The 13,241-nt window shown below is 41.3% G+C and overlaps 1 protein-coding gene across 1 annotated transcript in view; it reads left to right on the top strand.

Annotated features, from left to right (window-relative positions):
• Nucleotides 1-13,241, top strand: part of ppp2r1ba (protein phosphatase 2, regulatory subunit A, beta a) — a 52,215-nt gene that overhangs the window by 12,062 nt on the left and 26,912 nt on the right. The window contains exons 2-4 of the mRNA XM_028810265.2: nt 10,301-10,391; nt 11,014-11,114; nt 11,308-11,540. Of these exons, the coding sequence (XP_028666098.2) occupies nt 10,301-10,391; nt 11,014-11,114; nt 11,308-11,540 (425 nt within the window). The remainder of the gene's footprint in view (nt 1-10,300; nt 10,392-11,013; nt 11,115-11,307; nt 11,541-13,241) is intronic.

Here is a 13,241-nt window from a genome sequence, read left to right as displayed (position 1 = left end):
TAACCATGTGACGCTGGACAAAACATTACCTGCCCTCTCCCAGTATGTGGACTGTAACACCCGGGGAAATAAGACTATTGATTTACTGTATGCAAACGTTAGACGCATACAGTGCCACCCCGCTACCTGCGCTTGGGAAAGCAGATCATAACCTGGTTCTGCTTCAGCCTCACTACAAACCAAAAGTGAGGGTCGTACCAACAACCATACGATCATTCAGGAATTGGACCCCGGAGGCTGAGAAGGCTCTGAGAGAATGTTTTGGAACTACAGACTGGGATATCCTGCAGGGATCACATAGTGAGAACATTGAAGAAGTTGTTGACTGCACTACAGTAATCCCTCCTCCATCGCGGGGGTTACGTTCCAGAGCCACCTGCGAAATAGGAAAATCCGCGAAGTAGAAACCATATGTTTATATGGTTTATTTTTAGAATGTCATGCTTGGGTCACAGATTTGCGCAGAAACACAGGAGGTTGTAGAGAGACAGGAACGTTATTCAAACACTGCAAACAAACATTTGTCTCTTTTTCAAAAGTTTAAACTGTGCTCCATGACAAGACAGAGATGACAGTTCTGTCTCACAATTAAAAGAATGCAAACATATCTTCCTTTTCAAAGGAGTGCGCATCAGGAGACAGAGAACAAAGCAAGCAGTCAAAAAAAAAAAAATCAATAGGGCTTTTTGGCTTGTATGCGAAGCACCGCCGGTACAAAGCTGTTGAAGGCGGCAGCTCACACCCCCTCTGTCAGGAGCAGGAAGAGAGAGAGAGAGCCACAGAAAAACAAAGTCAAAAATCAATACGTGCCCTTTGAGCTTTTAAGTATGCGAAGCACCGTGCAGCATGTCCTTCAGGAAGCAGCTGCACACAGCCCCCCTGCTCACACCCCCTACGTCAGCGCGAGAGAGAGAGAGAAAGTAAGTTGGGTAGCTTCTCAGCCATCTGCCAATAGCGTCCCTTGTATGAAATCAACTGGGCAAACCAACTGAGGAAGCATGTACCAGAAATTAAAAGACCCATTGTCCGCAGAAACCCGCGAAGCAGCGAAAAATCCGCGATATATATTTAAATATGCTTACATATAAAATCCGCGATGGAGTGAAGCCGCGAAAGGCGAAGCGCGATATAGCGAGGGATCACTGTACTGACTACATCAACTTCTGTATGGACATTGTAGTTCCAGTAAGAACTGTACGCTGCTATGCTAACAACAAGCCATAGATTACAAGTGAAATCAAGGTCCTTTTGAACCAGAAGAAAAGGGCTTTTAAAGGCGATGATCAGCATAAGCTCAAGCACGTGCAGAAGGAACTCCAAGTCCAGCTCAGGGCAGCGAAGGAGCAGTACAGGAGAAAGTTGGAGCAGAAGTTGCAGAATAACAGTATGAAGGAAGTGTGGGATGGGATGAAGATCATCACTGGCTGCAGCTCGAAGCGGGGTACCACCATCGAGAGAGACGTGAAGAGAGCAAACCAAATGAACAACTTCTTTAATAGGTTTGACCACCCTAACCAACTCTCACCTTGGAGTACTGCACCCTCCATACATCCTTCTGCTGATACCAGCATAGGAGAGACATCCCCACCCATAATTACAACAGTGCAAGTGATCAGAGAGCTGAGGAGACTTTGTGCCAGCAAAGGAGTATCGCCACGACTGCTGAAGGTCTGTGCATCAGAGTGCATCTTCAACCTGAGCCTGGAACAGGGGAGAGTCCCGAGGCTTTGGAAAACATCTTGCATCACCCCAGTCCCAAAGGTATCACGTCCTAGTGAGCTGAATGACTTCCGGTCTGTTGCTCTGACATCACGTGTGATGAAGACCATGGAGAGGCTGCTGCTTCACCACCTGAGGCCACAGGTTCAACACGCCCTCGACCCTCTGCAGTTTGCATATCAGGAGAAGGTGGGAGCGGAGGATGCCATCATCTATATGCTACATCGATCCCTCTCTCACTTGGACAGAGGCAGTGGTTCTGTAAGAATTATGTTTCTAGACTTCTCTAGCGCCTTCAGCACAATCCAACCTCTGCTCCTTAGGGACAAGCTGACAGAGATGGGAGTAGATTCATACCTGGTGGCATGGATCGTGGATTTATCTTAAAGACAGACCTCAGTATGTGCGTCTTGGGAACTGCACGTCTGACATTGTGGTCAGCAACACAGGAGCGCCACAAGGGACTGTACTTTCTCCGATCCTGTTCAGCCTATATACATCGGACTTCCAACACAACTCGTAGTCCTGCCACATGCAGAAGTTCGCTGATGACACTGCTATCGTGGGCTGCATCAGGACTGTGCAGGAGGAGGGGTATAGGGACCTAATCAATGACTTTGTTAAATGGTGCGACTCAAACCACCTACACCTGAACACCAGCAAAACCAAGGAGCTGGTGGTGGATTTTAGGAGGCCCAGACTCCTCATAGACCCAGTGATCATCAAAGGTGACTGTGTGCAGATGGTGCAGACCTATAAATACCTGGGAGTGCAGCTGCATGATAAATTAGACAGTACTGCCAATACTAATGCTCTGTGTAAGAAAGGACAGAGCCGGTTATACTTCCTTAGAAGGCTGGCGTCCTTCAACATCTGCAATAAGATGTTTCAGATGTTCTATCAGACAGTTGTGGCAAGCGCCCTCTTCTATGTGGTGGTGTGCTGGGGAGGCAGCATTAAGAAGAAAGACGCCTCACGCCTGGACAAACTGGTGAGGAAGGCAGGCTCTATTGTTGGCATGGAGCTAGACAGTTTGACATCTGTGGCAGAGCGATGGGCGCTCGGCAGGCTCCTATCAATTATGGAAAATCCACTGCATCTACTAAACAGTGTCATCTCTAGACAGAAGAGCAGCTTCAGCGACAGACTGCTGTCACTGTCCTGCTCCACTGACAGACTGAGAAGATCATTCCTCCCCCAAACTATGCAACTCTTCAATTCCACCCGGGGGGGTAAACGTTAACATTATATAAAGTTATTGTCTGTTTTTACCTGCATTATTATCAATCTTTAATATTGTTTTTTGTATCAATAAGGTGCTGCTGGAGTATGTGAATTTCCCCTTGAGATTAATAAAGTATCTATCTATATCTATCTATCTAATCCCTTCTGTCCAGGAAACCTTCAGTGAATGTTTTTTCTTTTTTTTTTCTTTTAAGCAGTGTTTTGTTTTTTTTTTTTTTTGGGCACATTCACACACAAAGTTAGAGATTACTTACATTAAATTTCATCTGCTACAAATCTTCCCAAACCTGTTATGTACTGATTCTGCGTTATCTGCCCTTCCACTTAGGTCTGACATCACCTCTCAAATTAGCCAGCTTGTTGTTTATATTCTTATGTAGATTTTCTATATAAATTTTAATAGAGCAGTGGCACCGGCACTGATACTTGAAAGGCACCACTTTTAACTTCAGTTAATTCTGAGTCATCGTTTCATCCTCCCCAAACCGCCTTAACCATTGGTTTGTGTGAATCGGATCAATTTTTTACACATCTACACATACTGCCTTGAATTCTCAATATTTTAGTTTGATCATTAAACCATTCAAGTGGTACATTATCAAAGACCTTCAGAATATCAAAATAAGTAATGGTTTTCATTGGTTCCTCATAGAATTCCAGCTTATTAGTAAAACATGACCTTCCCTGTCTCAACACTTAACTGTTTGAAGAGCACGTCAAGAACAGATGTATTAGCAATCATTTAATTGATTACTTCCAGTAAGTTTCCTGCAAAGCATGTTAAGCTTATTGGCCTACAGTTACATGGATCAGCCTAATCATATTTTTTAATGCAATGGGATCATTTCTAGCTTCATGTCTTTAGGAATTTCCCTAGTGTTCAAAAGATTTTTGAAATATATGTATCAAGGGTGTACATTATGTACTCCCTGACCTCCTTAAGCGCTCAAGGATAAATGTTATCTGCACTTGGTAATTGATTGGAGTTCAGCTTATTTAAGCTAAGCGGTACTTCTCCCTCTACAATTTCTAAATCAATAAGTACCTCCTTAGTAGGTCATTTTACTTTTACTTTTAGAGTTTATTGACTAGATAGATAGATAGATACTTTATTAATCCCGATGGGAAATTCACATTCTTCAGCAGCAGCATACTGATACAATAAATAATATTAAATTAAAGAATGATAATAATACAGGTGAAAAAAACAGACAATAACTATGTATAATGTTAAATATTAACGTTTACCCCCCCTGGTGGAATTAAAGAGTCGCATAGTTTGGGGGAGGAACGATCTCCTCAATCTGTCTGTGGAGCAGGACAGTGACAGCAGTCTGTCACTGAAGCTGCTCTTCTGTCTGGAGATGACATTATTTAGTGGATGCAGTGGATTCTCCATAATTGATAGGAGCCTGCTGAGTGCCCTTCGCTCTGCCACAGATGTTAAACTGTCCAGCTCCATGCCAACAATAGAGCCTGCCTTCCTCACCAGTTTGTCCAGGCGTGAGGCGTCTTTCCTCTTAATGCTGCCTCCCCAGCACACCACTGCGTAGAAGAGGGCGCTCGCCACAACTGTTTGATAGAACATCTGCAGCATCTTATTGCAGATGTTGAAGGAAGCCAGCCTTCTAAGGAAGTATAACCGGCTTTGTCCTTTCTTGCACAGCGCAACAGTATTGGAAGTCCAGTCTAATTTATCATCCAGCTGCACTCCCAGATATTTATAGGTCTGCACCATCTGCACACAGTCACCTTTGATGATCACTGGGTCTATGAGGAGTCTGGGCCTCCTAAAATCCACCACCAGCTCCTTGGTTTTGCTGGTGTTCAGGTGTAGGTGGTTTGAGTCGGACCATTTAACAAAGTCATTGATTAGGTCCCTATACTCCTCCTCCAGCCCATTCCTGATACAGCCCACGATAGCAGTGTCATCAGCGAACTTTTGCACATGGCAGGACTCCGAGTTGTATTGGAAGTCCGATGTATATAGGCTGAACAGGACTGGAGAAAGTACAGTCCCTTGTGGCGCTCCTGTGTTGCTGACCACAATGTCAGACGTGCAGTTCCCAAGACGCACATACTGAGGTCTGTCTTTAAGATAGTCCACGATCCATGCCACTAGGTATGAATCTAATCCCATCTCTGTCAGCTTGTCCCTAAGGAGCAGAGGTTGGATTGTATTGAAGGCGCTAGAGAAGTCTAGAAACATAATTCTTACAGCACCACTGCCTCTGTCCAAGTGAGAGAGGGATCGGTGTCGCATATAGATGATGGCATCTTCCGCTCCCACCTTCTCCTGATATGCAAACTGCAGAGGGTCAAGGGCGTGTTGAACCTGTGGCCTAAGGTGGTGAAGCAGCAGCCTCTCCATGGTCTTCATCACATGTGATGTCAGAGCAACAGGCCGAAAGTCATTCAGCTCACTAGGACGTGATACCTTTGGGACTGGGGTGATACAAGATGTTTTCCAAAGCCTCGGGACTCTCCCCTGTTCCAGGCTCAGGTTGAAGATGCGCTGTAGAGGACCCCCCAGCTCCGATGCACAGACCTTCAGCAGTCGTGGCGATACTCCATCTGGACCCGCTGCTTTGCTGGCACGAAGTCTCCTCAGCTCTCTGCTCACTTGCGCTGTTGTTATTATGGGTGGGGATGTTTTTCCTATGCTGGTATCAGCAGAAGGATGTGTGGAGGGTGCAGTACTCCGAGGTGAGAGTGAGAGTGGGTTAGGGTGGTCAAACCTGTTAAAAAAGTTGTTCATTTGGTTTTGCTCTCTTCACGTCTCTCTCAATGGTGGTACCCCGCTTCGAGCTGCAGCCAGTGATGATCTTCATCCCATCCCACACTTCCTTCATGCTGTTATTCTGCAACTTCTGCTCCAGCTTTCTCCTGTACTGCTCCTTCGCCGCCCTGAGTTGGACTCGGAGTTCCTTCTGCACGCGCTTGAGCTCATGCTGATCACCGTCTTTAAAAGCCCTTTTCTTCTGATTCAAAAGGCCCTTGATGTCACTTGTAATCCATGGCTTGTTGTTAGCATAGCAGCGTACTGTTCTTACTGGAACTACAATGTCCATACAGAAGTTGATGTAGTCAGTAGTGCAGTCAACAACTTCCTCAATGTTCTCATTATGAGATCCCTGCAGGATATCCCAGTCTGTAGTTCCAAAAAGTTCTCTCAGAGTATTCTCAGCCTCCAGGGTCCACTTCCTGAATGATCGTGTGGTTGTAGGTAGGACTCTAACTTTTGGTTTATAGTGAGGCTGAAGCTGAACCAGGTTATGATCTCCTTTCCCAAGCGCAGGCAGCGGGGTGGCGCTGTATGCGTCTTTAACGTTTGCATACAGTAAATCAATAGTCTTATTTCCCCGGGTGTTACAGTCCACATACTGGGAGAATGCAGGCAATGTTTTGTCCAGCGTCACATGGTTATTGTCTCCAGCGATTAGCACAAGCGCCTCAGGGTGCTGCGTTTGTAACTTAGCAACAGTGGAATGGATGATGTCACTCGCTGACTCCACGTCTGCCCGAGGAGGAATGTATACAATAACAACAATGACATGTCCAAACTCTCTGGGCAAATAGTAGGGACGTAAACTTACGGCCAACAGTTCGATATCCCTGCAGCAAGTGGAGATTTTACGTTAACATGTCCAGAGTGACACTACCGTGTATTAACATAGAGAGCGAGTCCTCCTCCTTTGTGCTTACCACAGGTACTTGCATCTCTGTCCGCTCTAACTGTGCTAAACCCGGATAGCTCCACGTTGGCATCTGGGATGGTGTTATTTAGCCACGTTTCGCAGAAACACAACAAACTGCATTCTCTGTAGGTCCTTACATTTTTCACCAGCGCAGCCAGTTCATCGATCTTATTTGAGATTGAGTTTACATTCCCCAGAATCACAGAAGGCACCGAAGGCTTGAAACGCCACTTTCTCGCAAGCCGTTTCTTTTTTAGCTTAGTGCCGGCTCTGCTGCCACGATACCGCCTTCTTACCTCGTCGGGTAAATATGGAACCACACCGGCACTGGCATTTGTTCTCAGCGCCCGAAGTTGAGTACTTGATTAGGCGAGTCTCGGCGTGTTAAAATCCATGCCCACGTTGTAAAAGTAAGTGTGTCCAGGGAAGGAATCCACATAAAATAAAGTGGTAGGAGTGATCAATAAATAAAAATAGAAAAATAAAAGTAGAAAAGTACACATACATATACAGTCATACACGGAGCTGCTGAAAAGGCTGCCACTCACGGCAGCGCCGGATGCAAACAATTACTTCACATGGGTAATCTTCAGAAAAATGAATTTGCTATTTCACATTGTAGCTCACCTTTACCATTCCTAATACTCCCTCAAACTTCTCCTTGACTGTTCTTTTACTACTTGAATATTGAAAGAATGTCTTTGGGTCTCTTTTTTTTTTTTTTTTTTTTTTTTTTTTTAACTGCATTGCATTTCATGTAAAACGCTTAAAACAGTTGCACATCTCTTGAGTTGTCATCACACCAAAAAGCCTATCCCAAGTTATATTTAGGCTATGCCAAATCTAGTCAAAATTTGCTCTATCAAAATGATAAATTTTTCTGGTTTCTGAATGTGCACTCTGAAAAATGTATTCTGCTGTGTTCACTAGGGCCTAATGGTTCAGTCACATCTATTCGCTGATTCCTATCCTGATTATGATAGAATGCTAAAGCTAGCCAGACCTTCCCCAGCCCAAATCTGTGTTAGTGACTTATAACATATCAAACAGTAATGATTTACCTTCAAAAACTCCTGTTCTGCTCTTCTGTTTGTAAGGTTAGATCAGTTAACATTTGGGAAATTAAAGGCCCCTCCCCATCTATAACAGACTACTTAATACACATTACTTTTAACACATTACCCTGAACATTGCTCCTGAGATTGTGCTGCTCAGCTTAGCACTGTACATTCAGCTCATCTGCAAATTGTGTTTTGTGAAATATTGAGACAGAATTTCAGCCAGGAGAAAGAATAATGCATTTGCATTAGGAAATGTACAGTTAGGTCCATAAATATTTGGACAGAGACAACTTTTTTCTAATTTTGGTTCTGTACATTACCACAATTAATTTTAAATAAAACAACTCAGATGCAGTTAAAAAATGTGAGGCAACTAAAGCATTTTTTTAACACAATCCCTTCATTTCAGGGGCTCAAAAGTAATTGGACAAATTAAATAACTGGAAATAAAATGTTCATTTCTAATACTTGGTTGAAAATCCTTTGCTGGCAATGACAGCCTGAAGTCTTGAAGTCATGGACATCTCCAGATGCTGGGTTTCCTCCTTTTTAATCCTCTGCCAAGCCTTTACTGCAGCGGCTTTCAGTTGCTGTTTGTTTGTGGGCCTTTCTGTCTGAAGTTTAGTCTTCAACAAGTGAAATGCATGCTCAATTGGGTTAAGATCAGGTGACTGACTTGGCCATTCAAGAATTTTCCACTTCTTTGCTTTAATAAACTCCTGGGTTGCTTTGGCTGTATGTTTTGGGTCGTTGGGTGGCGTTTCATGATACAGATGGACAATCAATTTGACTGCATTTAGCTGGATTTGAGCAAGCAGTATGTCTCTGAACACCTCAGAATCCATTCAGCTGCTTCTGTCCTGTGTCACATCATCAATAAACACTAGTGTCCCAGTGTCACTGGCAGCCATGCACGCCCAAGCCATCACACTGTCTCCACCGTGTTTTACAGATGATGTGGTATGCTTTGGATAATGAGCTGTTCCACACCTTCTCCATACTTTTTTCTTGCCATCATTCTGGTAGAGGTTGATTTTGGTTTCATCTGTCCAAAGAATGTTTTTCTAGAACTGTGCTGGCTTTTTTAGGTGTTCTTTAGCAAAGTCCAATCTAGCCTTTCTATTCTTGAGGCTTATGAGTGGCTTGCACCTTGCAGTGCACCCTCTGTATTTACTTTCATGAGAGTGTTGTTCACTTGGTTGGCTGTTGTGAAGGGGTTTCTCTTCACCATGGAAATGATTTTTGCCATCATCCACCACTGTTGTCTTCCGTGGACGTCCAGGTCTTTTTGCGTTTCTGAGTTCACCAGTGCTTGCTTTCTTTCTCGGGATGTACCAAACTGTACATTTTGCCACTCATGATATTGTAGCAATTTCTCGGATGGGTTTTTTCTGTTTTCACAGCTTAAGGATGGCTTCTTTCACCTGCATGGAGAGCTCGTTTGACCGCATGTTGTCTGTTCACAGCAAAATCTTCCACATGCAAGCACCATGCCTCAAATCAACTCCAGGCCTTTTATCTGCTTAATTGATAATGACATAACGACGGACTTGCCCACACCTGCCCATGAAATAGCCTTTGAGTCAATTGTCCAATTACTTTTGAGCCCCTGAAATGAAGGGATTGTGTTAAAAAAACAATTTAGTTGCCTTACACTTTTATGCAATCGTTTTGTTCACCCCACTGAATTAAAGCTGAAAGTCTGCACTTCAACTGCATCTTTGAGTTGTTTCATTTAAAATTCATTGTGGTAAAGTACAGAACCAAAATTAGAAAAATTGTCTCTGTCCAAATATTTATGGACCTAACTGTATCATGTGGATGCTTTCACAGTCTTCTACCTGTGGCTGCTGAAAGCATGTGTGAAGCTAAAACATGCACAGTCTGACAGATTAAAACAGACATGCACAGACTGCAAAATCCTTAAGTGTTATTTGGTTAGGCCCAAATAACTGGGTTAGTTTCTCAAACTGGAATAAGGTTTTATGTGGGGTTGAAAAATCTGATTTCTGTGAATAATGAGGTTATTACAGTGCATGTAAACATACTGTATGCCTTCCAAAGTAACATTGTTAATGTAACTTGTAAATTTTAGAAACAAAACTTTTCCAATTAAAGGAATATGCTTAATATTGTTTTTGAGTTCCTTTGTCTACTTCCCCCCCACCCCCTCCAGCAGTTTGGGAAATATTTTTCTAAGTTAAAAGTCCAATATACTTGTATAGCTGTATGCATGAATGGACTTTGTGTTTGTGCTTTTACAGATGCATTAATTTTGTGCAATAAGTTTTGATTTCGATTCAAGTCAACCTAATTTTAATATCTATTTTTATAACAAATATATTTGTTTTAATGTTGGTGTTACACAGTATCTGATTTTTTTTTTTTTTTTTTTTTTTTTAAATAGATCATCAAACATGTTTTAATGATTATATGTACAGTGCATTTTCATATTGGTTTGGTGTATCAGTCTGGATTGCAAGTTAAAAACTGAATTGTCTGACTGATATCAAACACCACAAAAAAAATAATGAGAAATGGAAATGTCTGTTACACTTTCTTTGTTTATCCTTATAGTTGCGCTTAAACAGTATTAAGAAGCTATCAACTATTGCTTTGGCTTTGGGAGTTGAGAGAACCAGGACTGAATTGTTGCCATTTCTCACTGGTAAGCAATCTGTGACATTATGACCTATTATTTTAAAGCAATAACTAAGTTATGTATCCACGAACATGTTGTACCTATCAACAGCATATTTAAAAATGGTAGCCTTTCATACTGTATTATACAAAAATTGTTGTCGAATTACTCTTGAAGTAAATAGTTAACTCTAAAGCCAATAAAAGCTTTAAGTAACTTGAATGACTATAGATAGAATTAATTTTGCTTTAGTCTATTAAGGTGATGATCGTTCAATTTTAATCCATAGAATACCTAATCTTAGAGGTGCATCAATATGTTTCCTAAATTTACAGAAAAGGAAATATTCCTTACAGCTAAAGCTTACCTGTATAATTAAGACCTGTGATGCTGGTAGTATATTCTCCTAAATGTGCAAGAGGTAAGTGTTAAGAAGAAAGAAAAAAAAAAAAATCAAGTTTTTGCATTTATGATCTTCAGTTGTAATGTACATAGTTTGTTATTCTGAAACTGCAAGGAAGAGTATACATTTGCAAATTAGAGTGATATGTTGAGATTATTGTTCAATGCATCATTTTGTATATCATAACATTGCAAGACTACTGGACTAGTAAAGGCCAGCAGTTCCTAAAAAGTCTTATTTTTTCAGATACAATTTATGATGAAGACGAGGTGCTGCTAGCTCTTGCTGAGCAGCTTGGCAGCTTTACGGTGTTAGTAGGTGGACCAGAATATGTTCACTGCCTTTTGGTAAGATTTTTTTTTTTTTCGTTTTGTAGGTGTTTTTTTGCTGTTTATTCAGTAGCATAACTTGTGTTTCTTAACATTATTCATGTACAGTGCAACTGTGTTTTGTTTTATTATATATACAGGATATATAACATTCCATACAATTAAGTCAATGTGTTTTTTTTTTTTTGTCAATCTGGAATATTTGTTATAGCCACCCCTTGAGAGTCTAGCCACAGTTGAAGAAACGGTTGTTAGAGACAAAGCTGTTGAATCCCTGAGAAAGATTTCTCATGAACATTCTCCTGAGGACCTTGAAGCCCATTTTGAACCTTTGGTAAAGCGTCTCGCTAGTGGGGACTGGTTTACTTCCCGTACTTCTGCATGTGGTCTCTTCAGTGTATGCTATCCAAGAGTCTCAAAGTCCACAAAATCAGAGATCAGACAGTAAGTTTTTAATTAATTTTTGTCATACCTCTTATATGTGTTAATCTTATTTACTGAATTTAAAAACAAGTTTTAGCTGCTTTGTGTACTGCCATAATTTTAAATAGTGCATTTACTCCTAAAATAGACTGCATTTGAACACTTTAAATGTTTATCTTCCTGCACAATTAGGGTGCCTAGGCTTAATATTGTTATGCTTTCTATATTGTGGCAAGGTGATGCCTGGTTTATGAAAAAGGCGTGTAAAAGGCAGATTGTAGCTTTCCTAGACTGCCTGTCTGTTTGTTTACACTAAATATCCGTGGGACTGGTTTAGTTACTCCTTTTGTGTACTTTTTACAAAACTTGTCTCCTTCAGAATAAAATTGTATAATGTACTTGATTAATAACACACAGTTCTTCATTAACCACCTTTGGGAAAAGTAGTATATTAACTATACGCATATTTTATATGGCATGTTTCAAAATAAAGTGTAATTCATTGCCCTTTGGGAAATTACTAAAAGGTGACTAGGTGTTAGATCTGCAATATGCTCCTGTACACTTGGCTATTTCAGTCAAGTTAGGCTTGGTGGTTTTGAGTGGCTACATCCCTTTTTAGTCATTTAACTGTGTTTGAGAGCACATTTAGGATTATAGTGCCATGGGGAAATATTTATTTCTTTCTCTCTGTGATTGAAAGTTTTTGGTGCTTAATGTATTATGTTTCCAGATCTTCATCCAATGAATAAAATGCTTTTTTAATGTGAAAAACTATCCAGCACAGAGTTGTGTATAGCCTTCTGGCACTGTGTGAAAATTACTCAGTTACAGGCACAACTAGGGGCAACCCCTGCTTACAGTGATGCTTCATTTGATTTTGGGCCATTACCAATGACCAGTTCCATGATTTAGAGATTTGTTCAATTTTATTTTTTCCCTCTTTTACATTTTTATATTAACCTCCAGGACAAACATGTTTTTCAAGAATGTAAAAAGCTGAAGTGGCTAACAAGTTTACAAGTAAAATTGAGAAATTTAGCATCTTATTTAACTAGGACCAAAAGATGATTTTTTTCTTTTTTTTTTCTGCTGCATGGAATTCAAAATGTGGCCCGCTGTGCTAAGATCCAGCTTGCTCACTGTACACACTCTGACATGAAGTCTGTTTTCTTTTTGTTCTTTTAATTAAAAAAAAGGCTTGAAGTTCAGGTCACATGATTTAGATTGGTGGTCAATTAATCAGAACATCACTAAACCTACCAGTATTTCTGAATGCTGTTCTTTGAGGTAGTTTGGGCTAAAATAGCTCCAGGAATTGGAGGCCTGATATTGATGTACAAGAATCATTTGATAAACATTACAAAAGAAGACGACCAGTTAATTGTAAGGAGCACTTACTTTTTCACACAGTCTGTGTCAGTTGCTCTTTCATTGCATTGGCCATTCAAAAGTGATACAGTGGAACCGTGGTTTACAAGCAGCTCGGTATACAAGTAATTCGGTTTACGAGCCGCGATCCGAGCAAAATTTCTGCCCGGTTTATGAGGCCTGCCCGTTTTACGAGCCGAGCTCCAAAACGTCACCGCTAGTTTCCGCTTCGCCTTTCTTACCCGGAAACCTCTACCCCTTCTACCCAGAGCCATATCATACATATTGGGCATTAACCATGTCTTCAAAGAAGGTAGGAAGTGGAAAGGACAGCAGCAAGAAGAAAAGGAT

This window comes from Erpetoichthys calabaricus, chromosome 9 (genome assembly GCF_900747795.2).
Source record: "Erpetoichthys calabaricus chromosome 9, fErpCal1.3, whole genome shotgun sequence".
In the NCBI taxonomy this organism is placed as follows: Eukaryota; Metazoa; Chordata; class Cladistia; order Polypteriformes; family Polypteridae; genus Erpetoichthys; species Erpetoichthys calabaricus.
The sequence above is the reverse complement of the archived record's forward strand: the minus strand, read 5'-3'. Positions and strand labels throughout refer to the sequence as shown.